Source organism: Alexandromys fortis, unplaced genomic scaffold (assembly GCF_014885135.2).
Source record: "Alexandromys fortis isolate MF-2015 unplaced genomic scaffold, M_Fortis_MF-2015_v1.1 scaffold_31, whole genome shotgun sequence".
Lineage (NCBI taxonomy): Eukaryota > Metazoa > Chordata > Mammalia > Rodentia > Cricetidae > Alexandromys > Alexandromys fortis.
The window spans coordinates 7,398,989-7,419,715 of NW_026067974.1; the positions used below are offsets into that span (position 1 = coordinate 7,398,989).

At 41.6% G+C, this 20,727-nt stretch overlaps 1 protein-coding gene across 6 annotated transcripts in view; it reads left to right on the plus strand.

The window, feature by feature from the left end:
* Spop (speckle type BTB/POZ protein) overlaps positions 1-17,273 on the plus strand; it is a 104,923-nt gene extending 87,650 nt beyond the window's left edge. For 5 of the 6 annotated variants that reach the window (XM_050156721.1, XM_050156723.1, XM_050156720.1 and 2 more), the window contains 5 exons: positions 6,208-6,385; positions 9,753-9,808; positions 10,272-10,394; positions 14,474-14,616; positions 16,000-17,273. In XM_050156721.1, the coding sequence (XP_050012678.1) occupies positions 6,208-6,385; positions 9,753-9,808; positions 10,272-10,394; positions 14,474-14,616; positions 16,000-16,144 (645 nt within the window). In that variant the 3' untranslated portion in view covers positions 16,145-17,273. The other variant, XM_050156724.1, reaches the window with a different exon arrangement.
* The last annotated feature ends 3,454 nt before the right edge of the window (positions 17,274-20,727 follow it).

The window sequence follows — 20,727 nt, forward strand, 5'->3', positions numbered from 1 at the left end:
TTGTGTGTCAATGACCGTTCCAAAGGCATTTCACACCTGTGTAGTCCAGGAACTTGTCCCTTAGAACTCTTGCCCTTTCATGAACCATGGCCAGTAGTAGCAGGCTGTGGATTATAACAAATAATTGCTAATGATTAGAAAACTTTGTACACTGAAAAGGTAAAATTTAGTTTGTATAATAGCCATTCCCTCTCCATTTTAATTCCAGAGTAACTGAAAGAGATGGTAGATTATCAGCATCTGAATAAATAAGTAAAGAGTGGCAGTTTTATGTTTAATGAACTTGAAATGTGAATTTCATCTAAGTCTTGCTAGTTGCAGGTCACGCTTGTTTGCCTGAGTAGAACAATAAGAATTAACTATGGCTTTGTTTGAGGTTAGATGCAGTATAAACAGCATCAGTTTCAGTCTTTGCCTGTTGTCTGTCCTAGATTTTTGTGAGTTTTTTTTTTTTTTTTTTTTTTTTTTACCCCTTTGGTTTTAAAAGCAGCTCTGTCTACCCAGGCTGGCCTCAAGATCACTCCTATCATTATGCCTCCTGAGTGCTGAAGATTTGTATTTCAAAAACAAAACAAAACAAAAAACCCTTTAAGATAGTAGAAAATTCTAATTTTGTTGAAAATGAAAGCCAGTCTTCAAGCTTCCCTCTAAAGAGAATCCTCTCTAAATATTACCGCTGGCATTTTAGGCAGTACCGTGACTCGTAACATTTTCAAGTCTACAGTGGGTCCATCTTTTCCTGGTGTCCCTATACTATTCCAGGGGCTCTGACCCTGGATTGTGATCTGTGATTTGGAAACTATTTGGCCTGCCCTCGCTTGGTTACTCTTATCCTATGGTTAGGGCTGAGGCTGAGTTCCAGCATTCTTTTTTCACTTCCCCATATGAAATTCTCTTAGGAGAAATCCTGTGGTTAAGTTTAGATTTGCCTTACTGACTTAGAAGGGAAGTGCGATGACACGTTGGAAATGAGGAGATGTTGAACGGGAAAACGTCTGCTGGGTTCTGCTGATGCCGTGGTTTCTCGCCATAGAACCAGGTGTGCCATCTGTTCCTCTCACACTTCCCAGTTGGCCACAGGTGCTGAGTGTTGCTTCTCGTACTTGGTCTTGTGCCTAGTGAGACTCGTTCCTGTTCCAAGGCTCTCTGTGGACTTAGTAGCATTCAACACTGCAAGACGGTTGTGTGGGGGTGTGTATTGGATATGTGGGTTTTTAAAATGTCTGCAATTCATCCAAGTTCTTAGCACTTTTCACAGCTAGACCATTTCCATGTAAGTCCTATTCCTTTGACCTGTTTCTCTTGTATCAGTAGAATACTTATAAACAAGTTTATTTTAATTCCTGTTTATATTTTATGTTCTATTGTTTCCCTTATTTTCTAATTATTTAGAGGTTTTTATGAAAGGATATCCACATGGAATTTAGTCACAAGTACACGCTATGCTGCGTTGCTCCCCCAGTCTGCGCCAGATACTTCTTTGCTTTCCTGATGTGCACTGAGTGCAGCTAGTTCAGAGATTCTGGTGCTCCCAGAGGTCACAGGGAATCAGAAAGGGAAAGACTGAGCACCATGCTTGTGCCTCTTTGGCCTTTAATTTAGTGGTATCACTGAAAGTACCAGGTGGGTGGTCTTGTTTGTAATATGCCACATGGGGTTCACTTTGAGTTCTTGATGAGTTTTTTCTATTAGAAAATATGGCGATTTTCCCAAGTTGCATTTGTTTAATTAACATACTTAAATGTTTTCTAAGCATTTCTTGAATCATCTTTATCGCAATCCTTTGAGCTAGACTAGTTCTGTTTTCTTCATTTCTGTTACACAAGCGAAGCAGTGCCTCGGGAGGTCAGGTAATTTTTCCTAACATCGTACAGCAAATTAATGTCAAGGCCATGTCAGCTCTCCATTTCCCACTTCTTGTCTGCTGTGCCGTACTAAGTGGAGCTGAATGCCATTCACCCAAGAGAGCAAGGGCTCTCCCAAGTTTTCTTAGTAGAGCGTATTGACTTTAGTAATGAAAGGGAGAACATACAAAGCATGTTTAAATTAAATTTTAAAAATTTTCTCCTTAATAATTTGAGCCATAGGAAATCTTTGTGAAAATTTTCAGCTTCTGTTAACCCTTGCCAGTCACTTATATTGAAAACAAATATCCTTTAGCTATGAAGGTGTCATATGTTCCCCCTTCTTTGCCTATGCAGGTAGAAGAGTCCTCTTTGTAAGGTGACAGTTAAGACGAAATAGGAAACATCATATGAAATATAAACACCACTTGTAAAATATCCAGACATTAGCTATGTTTTTAAAATATCCTTTCCAGGGGGCTGGAGAGATGGCTCAGTGGTTAAGAGCATTGTCTGCTCTTCCAAAGGTCCTGAGTTCGATTCCCAGCAACCACATGGTGGCTCACAACCATCTGTAATGGGGTCTGGTGCCCTCTTCTGGCCTGCAGGCATACACACAGATGGAATATTGTATACATAATAAATAAATATTTATAAAAATAAAATATCCTTTCCATTCTCAAGAATAGACTATTCCTTTGGTTGCCTGAGAATATGTATTTTTTTACCCAATTTTAAATAAATAATGTCTGTTCATATTTTTCTTTTTTTAGTGAATTGTTGGTATGTATTAGTTATACTATATGGAAAAACTAATATTTGCTTTTTCTTGACCTACAGAGATGTTAGCTTGCTATGTAGCATCTCGGTAGGTTATAAAACATGTTGATGAGGCAAACCCACTACCACACTGATATCTCGGTAACTAGAGGATAGCCTGTGTACTGTTCCCATATATGGAATACTTGTCCCCTGACCAAAGAATGAGGCAGTTACTTCACTTTTTATGTTATTCCCTAATGTTTATGTGCCTGAACAATACATTCTTAAGATTTACTTGGTTTTGAGCTTTATAAAACTGATATGAGATTTAATGTTGTCATCTAGGACTTGCTTTTTTAAAATATTGTTTCTAAGATTTATACTTTAAATGCAACCACAGTTTATTTTTAGTACAAGGGAAAGTCTGTTTTATGATTGTGTGGTTTGTTCTCTTACTGATTGACATTCAGGTTGCTGCTAGTCTTCTGCTGCAGATGATGTGCTACGCTATAAACAATGTGTGGCATTTCCTTATTGTTTCAATTTTTAATTCTATAGACACTAAAGAGCCTTTCATGGATTATCCCTTTTATAGAGATGACTGTACAAGATTTGACAGTACTTAGTCTTTCATGGGTATTAAATATTTCCATGGATTTCCCTTTTAGTGGATGAATATATACAAGGCTTGATAGTCCTTAGTTGTTTATGAAATTTTCTTTAAAATTTTTTCTTTGTAATTTCTTTTTTTAAAAAGAGAAGTTAAAGCCAAACATGGTAGCCCACACCTTTAGTCCCACACTTAAGGAGGCAGAGGCAGGCCCATCTCTGAATAGGAGGACAGCCTGTTCTAGAGTGAGTTCCTGGAAAGCCAGGGCTACACAGAGAATCTGTCTTGAAAAAAACAGAGAGAGAGAGAGAGAGAGAGAGAGAGAGAGAGAGACAGAGACAGAGACAGAGACACAGAGACAGAGAGAGGAAAAAGTTGACTTTAAAAGTGAGACCCTCCCATAACTTGAAACTTTGTAGATTATACAGTCTTCCTGAGACATTTTCATGCATTCATTTATAAGACGACATAAATGTCACAGTCACGTCATCTTCACAGCTGCAGTTCTGAATGAGTCTCCATAGTCAACTTTATAGGCATTAAAAAAAAAAACTTTCATTTTTTCTCAAAATGGTCTCATTTTAGCATCATCATTTGCAAAGGAAAACAATTCCTCTCTAAGTTAAAAGTTTGGGCTCTGAAGACTCATTTCTGAGTGCCATTTAAAATTTATTTTTAATTAAGCGTATTTAATGTTGGTAAAAGGTGCCAGACATTCAGGGCTCTGGAGATTCCAAGCATCCATATATCTACAGAACAAGCCTGACTCAGGCAGCAAAGGTACCTTCTCCTTCCTGCTGTGTTCCTGTCTGTGTCCAAAGAGGAGAATAGCCCTACTGGGGGGTGTCGCAGTCTTTGGGCTCCATTCATTACCAAGCATGTATCTAGCCAGCAGAAAGTCCACTGGTAACCATAGTTCATTTGAAATTCAGCTTAGCTTTTGCCAATTCATTTACCCAGTCTACTCAATTGCTATTAAGTGTTAATGATTTTGGGCTCCTGTCAGCCTGATTTAATTCAAACTAGAAACATAGTGCCAAAAGCTTTCTCCATTCTCTACATTGTCCATCCCTGGGGATTCCTGCCTTTCCCTGTGAGGAAGTAGGATTTAATTGGTCTTTTCCTTTTTTTTTTTTTTCCCTAAATTAGTATTTAGAATTATAACTGGGAACAGACAACTCTCACTTTTAGTGTTAATATTATATCAAAGAAGTGAGGATACTAATATGAGAAAATGATTGAACCAAATTAGAAATCTTACAAAAAAAAAGCAAGAGAGGATCTCTGTGGGGTGGTTTGTGCTGGGGCCCGGGTTATTAAAATATTGTTATAATCTGTTCCTGATAAATGTGCTCTAATGCTGAGCACATTCATAATTGATTAGCTTGACTGCCTCCTTGTGCAAGATCATAACAGTTTTAAACAAATGAATAAGTTTTTTGACCTGGTAGTAAATACCTCACTCTTACACAGAAGGGATTATAGGTCATATGGATCAAGCATTAACTTTGCCTCTGGGTTTATGACTGCAGCTAAAGGATGACTTGCATCTTGAAGGTCAAAAGAAATCTGGGTCATCAAGGATGTTCTTAAACTGTCTTTCTCATCAGATTCTTAGCAGTAGAAGAGCAGGGAGTTAATTCTCAAGGCTTGAGTTCTGCTTGAACTTAACTTTTCTAACATGATGTGTTTGTTGTAGGAAACAAAACACAGTGTTTGTTGGGTGCATGGCTGCTTTGCCGGATGTTATTTTTTGTTTAATGACTAGCATATTTTATAATGTTAATGTGATTTGTAAATTCTTATAACTGGTATCCCAACAGCTGACTTTAACTAACTCATCTAAAAATTTAGCTTGATTTCTGTCTAGGCTGAATTAATTAAACTAGTTGAAACATGCTTCTGAAACCAGAGTGGAAGGTTGAAGGGGCCTTCCATACAATTGGCATTGCCATTCTGTTCCAGGGGTATATATAAGTGCATATCTAAGCTGCAGTCAGCCATCTTGAATGTCATTGTCACAGATGACTGAATTCGGGTGTAAAACATGGTATACCCACCCAGTTTCCCTACTGGAAGTTCTTCCTAGTCTAATCTTTATGGGTTGTGAGCCATCATGTTCATTAATCAAATGTCTTTGAGAAATGTCAGCTACTTACCAAGCTCTACAGAAACCACAGTTTATCTGTGTTTCCTGACTTAACTAAAATAAAAATGCTTTTGGGCTTAAGTTACTACATTTCTTTAGAGTTTTATATAGTGACTGTAATGGTTTGAAAAAAAAAATGGCTCCTCAAATGGAGTGGCACTACTAGAAGGTGTGGCCTTGTTGGGGTAGATGTGATCTTATTGGAGGACGTGTGTCACTGTGGAGGTGGGTTTTGAGGTCTCATATATGCTCAAGCCATGCCCAGTAAGACAGACCGCTTCCTGTTGCCTACAAGATGTAGGACTCTCAGCTACTTCTCCAACACCATGTCTACCTGCACGTTGCCATGTCCTGCCATGATGATAATGGACTGAACCTCTGAGCTGTAAGCCACCTCGATTAAATATTTTTAGTTATAAGAGTTGCCATGGTCATAGTGTCTCTTCACAACAATAGAAATGCTAACTAAAGCAGTGACCTCTATAGTAGCTCTTTGTGTGTGTAGCCTTTCTTTTAAGGCAGGGTAAAGGGAATACTTGAAATTGAGCATTTGTTCCTGTCAGTTTCTCTTTGGTAGCTGTGCTTGGGTTTGCAAGGAGATGGAACTTATTAGAAACTGGAGAAGAACTTACTCTGTGAGGCTGTCATTGTCTACAGTGTGGTATAAAAGAAGTACGATTATAATAAATGGTTAATTGATTCAAAGGAGAAAGTCTTGATTTGTGGAGATAGTTTCAAGAAAATGTGTGGTATCTAAATCTTCTATTTCTGCACTGTGGCAGAAGTTCTCTCTCCACCTGCTGGTAACAAAAACTTTGTTTCTGTCTCCTTATATTTCACAGGTGAGTGTAGTACAAGATTCCGTCAATATTTCTGGACAGAACACCATGAATATGGTGAAGGTTCCTGAGTGCCGGCTGGCGGATGAGTTAGGAGGACTGTGGGAGAATTCCCGATTCACAGATTGCTGCTTGTGTGTGGCTGGCCAAGAATTCCAGGCTCACAAGGCTATCCTAGCAGGTTAGTATTTATTCATGACTCACTATAATTTTGATGCAATAGGAAAACTAGTGGCTACAAAATTGCCTTTGGAACAACTTTAGCTTTTGAACTCTGCACTTAAATACATTTTCAAAGTTCATTTTCATTTTGGTATTTTGAGACAGCTTAAGCTGACCTGGAACTTAACTAGCCCAGACTGTCCTCAGACTTTTAGTCCTAACCCCATCCTCACCCTCACCCCCACTCCCCAGTGCTGGAATAATACCTGTTCTGTATTTTTGTATTCTGAGGACAGTTCTCATAACCAAAAAGGCTACTTTTCATAAAAGTAGCATTTCTGGTTTGTCTTGAGTGGACTCTTAGGCTATATCATTTTCAATGTGTAAATGGTGGTTATATAAAAATATTACATATCTTTGCATTGGGAAAGTATCTCTTAGAGTACCTAAGAGCAGGTGGTAGCTCCTAGTTTGGCTTCGGATGCAATGGAGAGGATTCTGGTCAAGGGAGTAAGTATTATCAAGCTGAAACTTAGGCCTCAGATGGTTAAGTTGTCTCTTCACTATAAAAGTACAAGAAGAATGAGACTTGCTACTGACCCAGAGGATCAGGTCTTGTTCCATCAGGTTCTTGATCTTTAAGACCAGAAAGATCCACCCAGAGGAGGAACTGAGAGAAGGCTGACTTCACCCTATAGAAAATGGGAGCCATAGCTACACACTGCTCTGCAGAGTACAGAGCATAAGAGAGTATTGTGTGGCTCTCCAAGTAACATGCTTCTTCCCAGGACTCCTCTGTTGAGACATCTTGACTCCATCATTCTAAGGTTTACTCTTGAAACGAGCTCAAGTCGTCTCATGTGACAACTTCCCATTTTCTGCCTCAACTAGATTGTCAATGCTGAAGGAAGCGAGCAACTCAGACTAGTGTCTGTCTGTATAGTGAAGCCCTCAACATGTTTCTTTTTTTTCTTCTTCTCCCTCCCTCCCTCCCTCCCTCCCTCCCTCCCTCCCTCCCTCCCTCCTTCTCGTCCTTCCTTCCCTTTCTTTCTCTTTCTCTTTCTTTTAATGTTTGTTTCTTGTATGTGTGGTACAAGCATGTTTTTGCACATATCTGTGCAAGTACATTACTGTGTGTATATGTGCAGAGTCCAGAAGTTGCATGTCTTCTTCTGGTGCTTTCTACCTTACTTTTTGAGCTGAGGTCTCTCAGTGACATGCAGTTTACCATTTTTACTGAGCAGATTGATTAGTGCAATCCAGGGATCTGAGGACATGGGAGGGACACAGTGGCTCCCTCCCATGGCTCTCCCGTGTCCTCCCAGTGCTGGTGTTACAGATACATGTCTGGCTTTTAAGTGGGTACTAGGGATCCAAAAAGAGGTCCTCGTGCTTTGTACAGCAAGCATTTTATCTGCTGAGCCATCTCCTTGACTCAACTCCCCACCCCTCCCAACCCCCAGTGTATCTTTCTGTAGATACAGTCAGCCTCCTTCTTTTTCCCAACAGTAGATGTTTCAGACTTCTGTCATCCCCTCGAGAGTCCTCCAACTCCTAAAGGATACCTTTGCCCACATTTCCTTCCAAGAGGCCCTCTTGTAGGAGCATCTTTGACTACTGTTCCCTTACCTGTCTCTCAGTGGTAAGGAGGTGTCCCTAACTTGAGGATGAATGGTTCTGTATACTTCTGCTCTCTGAGTTGTGCCCTGCCTTCCTAGAAACCTGGTTCTCTCAGTGCATGTGCTCTTTTCCCCCACATACTCTGAGCTAAATTTCTTGAGGTAGCACATTCACTGTCTGCTTCCTTTCTCCACGTTGTCCTCAGTTCACCTTCTTACTAGGAAAGAATTTTCCGAAGTTATGTGAACTACCTGATAGTCCCTAAGTTGGAAAGGCTGCAGATCCTATCCTAGTTGACTCTGTGCTCCAGTTTTCTCCTGGTTCTTTGACTACTTTGTTCTTTCCCTTTATGGATCAGGATATCGAACTCTAGGCCCCACATATGCTCAACAAGCACTCTATCGCCAAGCTGTATCCCCTGCTTGCCCCAGCTATTTCTCCTGTGTGCCTTCCCTCCCTTTTCTTCACCTCTTCCTTCATGCAGCTGTCAGCCCTAAGAGTCTGCTTCAGTATTCCCTCTATTCTTGCTGGGAATTCTGTTCCATTGCATTAGTGTGGTCTGCTTACTGATGACTTTCTAAACCCCACCTGCTGCTGTGGACCCTCCTTTGTATTAAAAGTACCAGTCCATGAGCACCACGAGTCTGTAATTCTTCTGAGATAAGATCAGAAGGTATAGATTACCTTCTGAAATAGATTAAAATACTGAAGTTCACATTCAAAATCTTAAAAAGTGGGGAGAAATTTCTGACCAGGCTGACCTCACAATCGGAATCTCTTACCTTACACTTAATGCATCACTATGCCTCGTTTTTTAGAATTTTTTTGTAAAAAATTAAAATATACATACATATATATAAAGCAGGAGAAGCAGGGGTAAATGGTTCAGAGAGTTAAATGATTTTACCAAGAAAATGATTAGAAAATGGTAGAGCTAAAATTAGTTCTTTCTGATGTAAACTAAAGGCCAAAAGTTCTAGGTCTCTGCCACCATCCTACCCACTCTCTATCTGTCCTTCTGCTCTTAGGTACTGGGTTGGAAGTATCAACTTTGGCCTCAACCCCTGATTTACTCAACAATATGAAAAAAATTGAGTTCTTTATTACTGTTCTGGTTGGAATTAAGTCTACTTATTTTTTGTGTGTATGTGGTGTGGTTTCATGGGTGTTCATAGAAAGTACGTGGACCATAGCACTGTGGAACATATATAGCACTGTTTCTTGACCTTTTGTCTTCATTCCCATTTCTAAAGAGAAAAACTGAATTCTCTGTGATGAAAAAAAATGAAATGTTAAGGAAGATGGTTTCACCAAACAAGAAAGAGTGTAGAACACATAACTAGAGGGACAGGCAATTTGCCATTAATGTTCATTATCAAGCTAGTAGTGCATGCCATTGAGCCCAGCTCTTGACCTTCTTCCTGTGTAGTCTCTATAGAGGTGCCAGTCATTGTTCCAGCCAAAAGTCCAGATATTAGAACACCCTGCTTAGACCATGGAATACCTTCCAGTTTGAAGTTCAAAGTTTACATAAGTAGTATATATACCATTGTTGCCCAATATAGATAAATAATTTCATTAAAATGTGGATGATTAAAATAGAGCCAAAGAAATGTTTTGAAAACATAGGTTTTATAATTCTGATGTGATTGAGGCCAAGATCAGTTCCTTGGGAATGGAATAGGAAGAACAAAGTTCATCATTATTGCTAGGGTAATCAAGCAATTCCCATGTCATAACCTCATTGTTTCCCTCTCACTTTGTAGCTCGGTCTCCAGTTTTCAGAGCCATGTTTGAACACGAAATGGAGGAGAGCAAAAAGGTGTGTAACAGAATGGACATGTGTCTTTTTAACCCAGTGACTACAGTAAGGCCTTTCCCAGTCTTGCAGATTTATTTTCCTAATTATCTTTATCTTGCCATGTTATTAAAGTGCTGTTTCTTGAACAGACACCTTCTGAGAGCAGGGAGTGTCCCAGTTGATGTGGACTTACTGTTCAGCAGATCATCGCAGTGGTTTGGGTTAAAGATACTAGAAAGTCCAGAGATTTTAAAAAAAAAAATCACACATGTAGTTGTTTTGCTACTGTCTGTGAGAAAATAAAATAAAAGTAGTATACAATGATGGGAGGGAAGAGAAGAGGAGAGAAGAGGGAGGAGGCTTTTTATCCATGCTAGGTTTTAACTCATACAAGCTGCTTTCTTCACCAGAACTTAACATCATGAGTATAGTTTAGAATTGTGTTCTGTTGGAATGCTTCTCATTTTCGACTTTTCCGGCACAGAATCGGGTCGAAATCAACGATGTGGAACCTGATGTCTTTAAGGAAATGATGTGCTTCATCTACACAGGGAAGGCGCCAAACCTCGACAAAATGGCTGATGATTTGCTGGCAGCTGCTGACAAGGTAAGATAAGAAAGAATAGGAAAATAATCATAGGACCAGGTGTTCCTGTGACCTCTTCAGTTTTGTGAAAGGGCTTATGTGCAGTATCATGGATGAAGTGAGCATATATACATCTTAGTTGGACAGGACGATCTTATTTATCCTGTTGTTCCAGCACAGTAGCAACCTTTTGGTGCTCGAGGTGTGTGCTCTGAGTGGTAAACTATCGGAGTCATCCAGTGGAGTGGAGGGCGATGTTTGATACTCACCTCTTCTTACTCTGTCTTAATTTTAACCCAACAAGAATAAAGATTCAGGTAATGCTAACATTTGGGTTGTACTTTATAATTTTCAAGATATTTTTTACTTCATTAACTTATTCAAACTTTATCAAAAAGACTGTATAGTCTTGGGCCTATGAGGTGGCTCAGTGGGTAAGGTGTTTTGCCTGAGGATCTGAGTTCAATTCCCAGAACCCACAGAGTGTAGGAACTGACTCCCACAAGTTGTTCTCTGACCTACACACATACACACACACACACACATGCCCCATACACAAAACAAATCAATGGATTGTGTGTGTGTGTGAGTTTTTTTTGAGACAGGGTTTCTCTGTGTAGTCCTGGCTGTCCTGGAACTTGCTCCCTAGACCAGGCTAGCCTCAAACTCACAGAGATCCACCTGCCTTTGCCTCCTGAATACTGAGATTAAAGGTGTGAACCATCACTGCGTGGCTTTTATTTATTTATTTTTTTCCTGTCTTCTTTTTTTCAAATAAATGTAATTTTAAAGAGAGAAACCAGCTGGACAGTGGTGGCACATGCCTTTGCAGAGGCAGACAGACCAGGCTGGACTCTAACTCACAGAGATCCTCCTGCCTGTGCCTCCCAGGTGCTGACTGGAATTAAAGGTGAAGGCCACCACACTCGGTTTACTAATAGTTTTCTGAAAATAAGTAACAATAGACAGAATTCCTCCAATGTAGTTCACCCTGGAAGCATTTTTCTCAAGGATCACATCTGATAAAAGGACCTCAGAACACAATGGGAACTGACTTGTATTGTGAAGGCATGTGGAGCCCAATGGCTGCCTGCTTGTGTCCTGGGGCCTGTGCAGATATCACTTGTGAGGTGGCCAGGAAGACTGATATTTGCCATGTAGAATTGCTCCCTGTGTGTTAGGCAACAGCAGTTGATGTGGAAGAATTAAAAGGCTTACTTAGCTGCCAGCAGTAGACCTCAGGAGAAAGCAAATGCTTGCTGGGGATGCTACCTCTCCTATTGTGTCCGAGTTCCAGTACTTTTCTGAAGAAGTAGCTCTAGCTAAGAACGCCAAAGCCTTCTAGTTTTTGCTATGAATAATTGTCTCCTTATATCTCCTTTTGTGTCTGAGGACAAAGGAGGGTACCTAGACTTATCACAGAGGCTTTATCTGTGTTGAGCATTTTGGAGTATTACTGCATGTGAGGCATATAGACTAATCATTGCTCTTGATGAAGATTGGGATAGTAACTCTTTTTGTTATCACCTTTGGAGACTTGATTAGTAGTTGGCAATATGAAAACTCCACACCCTTCTAGTCAACCTCATTTCTGACTAGGAGAAACTTGGTTTCAGTGGAGATAATGAGAAAATATTCTCTTTAAGCTGGGTAAAATTAGTACAGTCCAGTGCTCATTTTTTGTTTATTTTGAGACAAGGCTTTTCTCTGTAGCCCCAGCTGCCTTCGACCTCACAATCACCCTGAACCATACTCAGTGTCTGAGTACTGGGTTTAGCTGAGTATCCAAACTTTCATAGAGTTACTATGGTTCTGTCTGACCTGCCTCTGGTTTCCAAAGAAGTGGTTTCTTGTTCTTATACCTCAGGTCTTTATCACTTCTCTGAGGTCCTGTAAGAAGGATGAGCACTACAAAGCCCACGTTTTATACAGAAAGACTGAAGCTCAAAGTTACACATACCTAGAGTCAACGTTAAAAACTTCTATGTTTCTGCATTTTCATTCTCTGCCAAAAAGCTAATTGTGACCTTTGGGGCAAGAGGAATGGGAATTAGCCCAAATTGCCACTTAGATGTTGGTTTCAATGCAGTGTGTTTCCTTCTGATTTTTTTAAAAAAAAAAAAAGGCAGTTGAATCCCAATAGTGCAATAAATTTATAAATGAGAAGTTGCCAGGCAGTGGTGGCACACACCTTTAATCCCAACACTCGGGAGGCAGAGGCAGGCGAATCTCATGAGTTTGAGACCAGCCTGGTCTACAGAAAGTTCCAGGATAACCAAGGCTACACAGAGAAACACTATCTCAGGAAAATGGGGGGCAGGGGTAGTAACTGGTAGGTGCATTTTCAAATTCCGTTCAGAATTTCCCATTGGGTAGCCTTTGCTCCAAGCCTGTTTGAAAGCAGGCTTTACCTTTACACCTCTCTGTGAGTTTAGGAAAACAGTAAAAAAATCTTTCACAGAAGGATCTAAACATCTAGAATTTACCCTGGAGGCTGAAACAGCTTCTTCTGAGCTTTTCCAATCTCCTGGGGACATGTGTAATTAGACCAAAAACAAAACAAAACACGCTGGCCAGGCCTGGGAGACACAATTTCAATCTCCTGAGTAAGTACTGCCATTAGGCAGGGTTTTCAGAAGCATAATTAAGAAAAAAACTTTGTCCCCCAAGAGACAGGAGTGGCTACTTTGGTCTAATTATGCAGGCGGGATCAGAGCTGTTCACAGCAGAAGTCCTTTTAAAAGAATGTGTAAAGAAAGGTAAGAGGGACAGTCTAGTAGCACTGCAGAAAAACTGAACATCTATTCAACTTTCCCAGCACCCTTGTCTCTTACTTGTCTAGTGCCATTCCCCTTTTCTATGGAAACTGTTTTCCAGTTACTCAAATGTAAGAAATTAAAGTGGCACCAAAACCAATAAAGCTCCATTCTGCTTCAGGAGATCACAGTGCCAGCGGGTATGCCTCCTTGCCTGAAATTCATAATAAAATTGTCTTGGCTTGGTTGCCATGATTCAGCCTGGAGGGGCATTGTGTCATGATTCTGGGGCCTGAAGGTGGAGGTTCTGTAGAGAGCCTGGAAAGCCTCATAGCAAACGCTTCTCCTGCGAAGTAATTAATGGCATTTTGCTCCGTGCCTTCTTTATTCCTCAGTAAGTTCATGCTGTGGTAGAGCAGGTAGCAGAATGGCATCAGACCTAGTCAGCGGGATCAGTGTGCCCAGTGGGCCTAGATTTTCCATTTCCAGATGTTTGTGTTGTTTGTTTAGAAAATAGAAGTTTTGGGGCTGGAGAGATGGCTCAGTGGTTAAGAGCATTGCCTGCTCTTCCAAAGGTCCCGAGTTCAATTCCCGGCAACCACATGGTGGCTCACAACCATCTGTAATGAGGTCTGGTGCCCTTTTCTGGCCTGCAGACATACACACAGACAGAATATTGTATACATAATAAATAAATAAATATTAAAAAAGAAAAGAAAATGGAAGTTTTAAACTGAAATTGAACCAGGGTTTCTGCAGCTTAACATCAACCCCAATAAAGTAGGACTTAATTTATCTTTTCCTATTTCAAAGGAGCCCTTGATTCACCCCACTCAGGAACAGTGTGGTAGAAATGCTGGTGAAAACTACCCTAGAGTCCCTTTTCACAGCTTGATAGGTCTTTGGGGTATCTTGCCAGGGTAGTGACACTGCTTAGACAAAGAGCTGTGCTTTTAGTTCAGTCAGCTGTAAGCTGTAATAAATGTTCTGCTGGCTTGCGGGTGGCTAATGTATCATTGTCAGGGTAGGTGGTGATTGTTTAAGAAAGACAGGTAATGCAATGAGCTTTGGAATAAAAATCTGCTCTGATTGCCATTTTCTAGCAGTAAACTTTGGAATTTTTGATAGATGCTGCCCACCATATTTAGGTTGTTTTCTTTTCAAGCTTAAGCGACCAGCCTTCCGAGTGTGGTTGTGCTTTATAACCGTGGTGTGGCTTTTCCTGCACTCTGCAGTTGTGCTCAGATACCCAGTGATACAGCCGTGCCAACTACAGAGAACAACTTCAGTAGCGGTCAGCCCTGAGCGGCTGCTGCTCTGATGACAGCACTGCTTGTTTTACAGTACGCCCTGGAGCGTTTGAAGGTCATGTGTGAGGATGCCCTCTGCAGTAACCTCTCCGTGGAGAACGCTGCAGAAATTCTCATCCTGGCTGACCTCCACAGCGCGGATCAACTGAAAACTCAGGCAGTGGATTTCATCAACTAGTGAGTAGCATCTTCAAAGTTTTTCTTTCAGAATAATTGGGATAAAGAAATAAAAAAGACTTTGAATTAGTGAGTAAAGTGAGCAAGGAGATTCATTAACCTTTTGGTAGTAAGTAGAAAATTTTTGTCTTTCTGTTCAGCTTGACAGTGTGAAAATGGTTTTGCGTGCATGGATCAGGTCCTAGGCGTGAGTGTGAATCCCCTTACTTCCAAACAGCGGTGGAACTGAGTAATGATAATTTGCTGACCTGGAAAAGCTGTTTTTCCCAAATGACAGCAACCTCACTCTACTTTCACTGGCAAAATAAAAGATAGACAGATTCCAAGAGAACAGAGGTTCATTTTTTATGAATTGGTAAAATATGTTTTATGTCTCTGGTGGGCTTTGGGAAAGAGAAGGGGTGGACATTAACTGATTGTTAAAGACTATTTTGAAAAGGAAACAGTCTACCAGATCTGTTCCATCACTCCAAGTGACAGGTGACCTCACCGCATCACTTTCTAAAATGCTTTGAAGGAGGTTATAACTGTAGTCCTTCTCATTGTGACATACTCTATTATTTCCTTGCCTGATGGGAAGCAAAAGTTGGAGTGAAAAAAGTCCTCACAGTGCTGGACGGTGGTGGCACACACCTTTAATCCCAGCACTCGGGAGGCAGAGGCAGATGGATCTCTATGAGTTCGAAGCCAGCTGGTCTACAGGTTTACAAGAGCTAGTTTTTCAGGACAGGCTCCAAAGCTACAGAGAAACCCTGTCTCGAAAACCAAAAAAAAAAAAAAAAAGTAGATGAGGGGTCAAGTTTAATACAGAAGTAATCTCTTCTAGATCTAGTTACATGGTTGTTTCTGAGTCTGAGGTGTGAGCCTGAGACAGAAGAGGAAGGGAAGGACCAGTGTCAGTTCTGTTCAGGCTCACTATATGTTGGATATGTACTTGTTGCTTCTTAGAAGGTAACTCATCCTTTGAGCAAAAAGCTCATCAGATAGGCCCTGGCTGTGATGTGCCTTGTGGTTAACAAGACTAGTAAATGGAACACCAGGTGGGAGCTCAGAGCTGAATGTCCAAGGAAGCCCTTGCTCTTTCTCTTTATTGTCTACTGTGAATATAATTACCATCAACAATGTTGACTCTGTCAAACAGACCATGTTTTCAGAGTGCAGTGCCTCAGAGTCCAAGTTCTGGGAATTAGAGCCGCAGCCTAATCACGGGTCTGTACATTGTCTAGCAAGCACATTTTTATGCATGTTAAGGGTTCTGTCTTGGGTAGTGTTGATTGCATCAACAACATCTACACCAAACACTGAAAAAGTGGGCTATCTAGGCAGCTGTTTGGTCCATGTGCACACTTCCTTTGGTAACCTCTTTCTCTGCATTTCTCCTAGTCATGCTTCGGATGTCTTGGAGACCTCTGGGTGGAAGTCAATGGTGGTATCACATCCCCACTTAGTGGCTGAAGCATACCGCTCTCTGGCTTCAGCACAATGCCCTTTCCTGGGGCCCCCACGCAAACGCCTGAAGCAATCCTAAGATCCTGCCTGTTATAAGACTCCATTTATTTTCCAGAAGCAGCAGCCATCGTTGCTGCCACTGATCACCAGGTAGACGGCGCAATCTGTGGAGCTTTTTCTCTGTGTCAGGGGAAAGACTGTACCATTACCCAGACTTTAAAACAGCACTAAATAACTGGGGGGAAGGGGTGGGGGGAGGGAAGGGCCCAGGACTCGGGGCTGCTCAACCTAATGAAAACCCTGTTGCCGTGTCCCCGTGTTCCCTTTGGCCTGACCAAGTTGACCCTGGGATTCAGTTTAGGTGCTGGCCCCAAGCACATCCCAGCAGTGGTACTTTGGAGAAACCTGCCTGCATCTGACTGAGCAGAACAAATCATCAGGTGCCTGGAGCAAAAAGGAAAACAAAATGGACATTTAGTTTTAAGAGAAGGGAAAAGGAAAGAAGAAAGAATTTTTTTCAGAAATCAGTTTGTGAATTCCAGTAGTATTTATGTTGAAAGAAGCAAATTTTAGTCCTTCCAGCCGTGCTAAACCTTGGATATTTGTGAAAACTCCTCACTACCATGCAAGTATCAGCAGAGCTCTCTCGTTCACACTTACCATTTGCAAATACAGAGCCCATCCTTTTATCCTCTTATGAAAAGTGACACATGAAGGCAAAGGGGGAAGGAGGTTATTTGATCTGGAAGATGAGTGTTTTGATGGTAGTGGCTTTTGCAAAATCTTTATTGGTGTTGAAAAGTGGAAAAAAAAGTTATTCATCCAGAATTCATACTGTCTTGACAAGAACTCTGGTTCTGTTTTTAGATATCGTGGAAAATTTTTTTTTTTTTTTTTTTTGGCATTTTTCTCTGATTTTATTTTTTCTTCCCCCCCCCCCCCTTTTTCTAAAAAAAAAAAAAAAAGAAGAAGAAGAAGAAGAAGAAATAAATCCAGAAAATACATAAAACAAAAAGAAGAGGAAAAAGAAATTTTATTATTATTGCTATGTGAAAAAAATTCCAGCCCAGATTGCCCGGCTGTTTGTACCTGACTTGTTGCCTGCATAGGAGCCAGTCCTGTCACTTCTGATTAGCCCCTCTTCCAAAGGGGAGACTTCCAAATGTTAATTTTTTCTTTTTGAAAATATAAATAATTACTATTTTGTACTGTGTGGTATCTCTTGTCTTTTGTTTCACTCACTTGGCTTGTTTCTCAGATCTGAGTTTTTTGCTTACAGGGTTTTGAAGCCCTGGTTTGATCTTCATCTTTTAGGAATTATATCTAAAATGTCCAAGAAGCAGTAGGGATTTATTTATTCTCCATAATCTCAAGTTTCCTTTGTGAGCATCTGCCAGTCTTGTCCTCCTTGAGGATCTGCCAACCGTATCCAATTGAGAGACTGGAACCAGGCCCTACTCTGCCAAGAGAAGCAATTGTAGTGAGCTTTTTCTGCCTCCCCACCCCCTATGTGTGTTAATACCTAATCCCAAATCTCCGTTCTCCTAACCAAATACCAAAAAAAAGAAGTATTTAGGAGACATGAATATGGAGATTAAATAAAGGGAAATTATTGTCTCTGATGGGTCCTGTCATTGACTGATGTGTTTCTGAGGAAACTAAGGTCTTAACTTGCAGTGAGATCACAAGAATGCGTGGAGCTCCCAGCTCCATAGCACTGGCCAGACAGGGGAACACTAGAAATACATTGTTTGGCCAAGGTTGCATTATTTAGTCTTAGGTGGAATCTCAGCTCTTTTCACACTCTATTTCCTTTCAGTGACTGCTCATTGCAAATTCTCTGCTGTTCATTGTGTACCTACTACTGGGCTGGGTATGTATGAGTTAGTGGCAGTTTTTTCACAAGTGGGACTTGTTTATTGCATTCTGTGGTCCTTCCCGGTTTACTCCCAAGTGTGACCTGTGTAAGGAAGTGTCTGGTTCTCTGTGTATTGGCTGCTGACCACTGTCACTCTGGCCCCCATTTCCCAAGTTGGTGCACAGACCTATGATCCAGTGGACAAAACATCTGCTTTGCCCATACTGCCTCTGTGTTTGTTGTACAGCCTTCAGTTCTCAGCAGACCGTTGTCTGTACTGTCCTTTTGAACCTCTAACCTCTCAACAAGTGTAGTTGGGCAGGTGCTAGTTAGTGTTGGTCTGTAGCTGGAAAAGGTGAAACTGGAGGAAGGCACATGCCTAAGGTCACATGAATACAGAATACCAGATCGTCTAATGTCGTATCCTGAAGATTACATAAGGAGTAGAGGAAGTTCCATTTCTGGAGTGCTTAGGTATAAAATTGGAAGTGAAACTTGCTTCCTCTGGGAATAGTAAGAACAAAGCTCCAGAAAGGTGCCTCTACTGGCCTGTTCTTGAGAGCTCCCAGCAGGGTGAAGCAGATTTGCTTCGCCGAGCTTCACTCACAGTTCTGGGGTTGAGGATGGAGGACTCAGAGCATGTGCTCTCAGGAAGGGAGCTGGCCTGACATCTGGCTTTGGCAGGATAAAGGTCTCTTCTGGGATTTTCCATACTTATAGAATTTCCGATGTGGACTTCACTGTGGATTGAAAACTGATGAAATTTCAGGTATAGAGGATGATGCTCAATGCTGCTCCTGTTATTATATTATTTCTGGCCATCTTTGTTTTTGTTTAAATGATACAGTGGAAGCCATCTGGTTATGACAACATCAGAGCCCCAGCATACTGTTCATAAACCTCCCACTGCCACCACCTCTTCCCTTAGCTCCCCCACATCTGAAACCTAATTCCAGTTAACTCCACAATCTGGGGCATGTGCTGTCACTGCAGAGACGTCCGTGCCAGTGGAACAGTTGGAGATGGCAATTCCACAAGGATATGGCTTATTTATCAAAACAATATTTCAGGCAAGTAGTTCCAGAGAACCTTCGGAGTTGCAGGTTTGGGGGCCAAATAGAATATCTGGCAGTGTCCCCATCTCCCCACCTCCCTGTGGTCAGTCCCTGCCTCATATCTGGCCATCCATGGCGGGGGGGGGGGATTTTCCCGTTTCCTACATAGAGATTAAACCTGTCAGTTATCAGGCAACTTGAAGACCTTTATAGGTTTGAACAATTTAGGAAAGAAATGTCTCTTTCCCTTTTCACTGATAAGGCTGCTGGACTTGAGCGCTCAGAGAGCTGCTGCTGCTTTGCTGTCCTTTTTAATTCCAGCCAGGAACATGAAGACCCTGCGACAGGCCAGAAGATCTCTTGCTGGACCAGTGAACTGGGAGCTCCTTTTAAACGGTGGCTTCAACCTATTATGGGACCGCCATATTGGATGAGCCCTGTGCCAACAGAAGGCAACCGGCTTCTATGTGCTCAAACAACAGACTGGGCAGAGGGGCGGAGCTGCGCCCGGCACCGTCAGCTCCTATGAAAGAGCCACTAGATCAGCGTGCAGCATGGCTGCCGTGCATCCCTTCCTATACCTTTGTTACAAACAAATTATTGGCTGAAACACAACCTTATTTTCAACAACTAATTATCTTTTTAATCAGCCTGGGCCCTGTGTGTTTCCTTTTGTCTCATGACTTTTCATCGAAATCTACCCCCCCGTCATTTAGATTCATTTCCAATGGCCTGCTGACTAATCTAACATTCAGGTAAGTGTTGTTGGCCTGCTGTGTATGTGCATGCACAAGGTAGCTGTACTTTCCCGCTTTTAATTTCAGAGCTGACTCTGCCACTGTGGGCCCTTTGACCCATTAGGTGGATGCCTCCTGGATACAGTGAGCAAGAAAGCAGATGTAGGAAGATCAGTCTTTGGGATAATGAGCTGGGAGAACCAGAAGCTCTGACCTCCAGATGAGAACAGAACTTGAATATTGTTGACTGATGGGATCTTTAAGCCATTAGCAAAATGAGTGCTCCCCTCTGTAAATCCTGCCTGTGATGCTGGAGGAGGAAGTGACATCTACAGGACTGTTTGCTGATTCCTGCACTCCGAGAAAAAAAGAATTGTAGACTTGAGGGAATTCAGTACAAGCAGCAGGAATGATTAAGGAGTTGAAGGGGATCAACTCTAGGGGAAAGGCATTATGAAGATAAAGTACATGCCACTCCAGTATAGGAACGTACCTGCAGCTGACAGATGTCACAGGCATCCTGAGCACTTACTGGCTTGGCTTGTGTAGCTCTCATTCATTGCACTTGTGGAAGTTGGGAAGGTGGAAATGTCACTTCTTCAAGGTCACACCTCCTGGTCCAGAGCCAAGAAACAACAGCAGTCAGTAGAATATTTGGAGCTTAGACCAAGGACCAAAGAGAAGATGAAAAGCCACATTTGTCTGATGGCAACATGAACTTGCCTGCTAATGCTCAGAGGAAAGGTTTTAATGGTGACAACTTCCCAAACTGAAGAAGGAGGTGGTCACAAAATTCATCTTTTCATGTCTGAGAAAACAGACATCCAGGAAAGAGGAAAAGGGCCCAAAGGACAGAGACTAACACTTAGGCCACTAAGAGAGCAAATGCTTATACGGCACGAGAGGTCTAGGGTAGTGGGTAGAATATCTGCTCTGCCAATGAAGTCCTAGAGGCAGAAGCAAACCAGAGAGCCCTTAGAACTAGGACTAAAAGCATATACGTTAGGAGGAC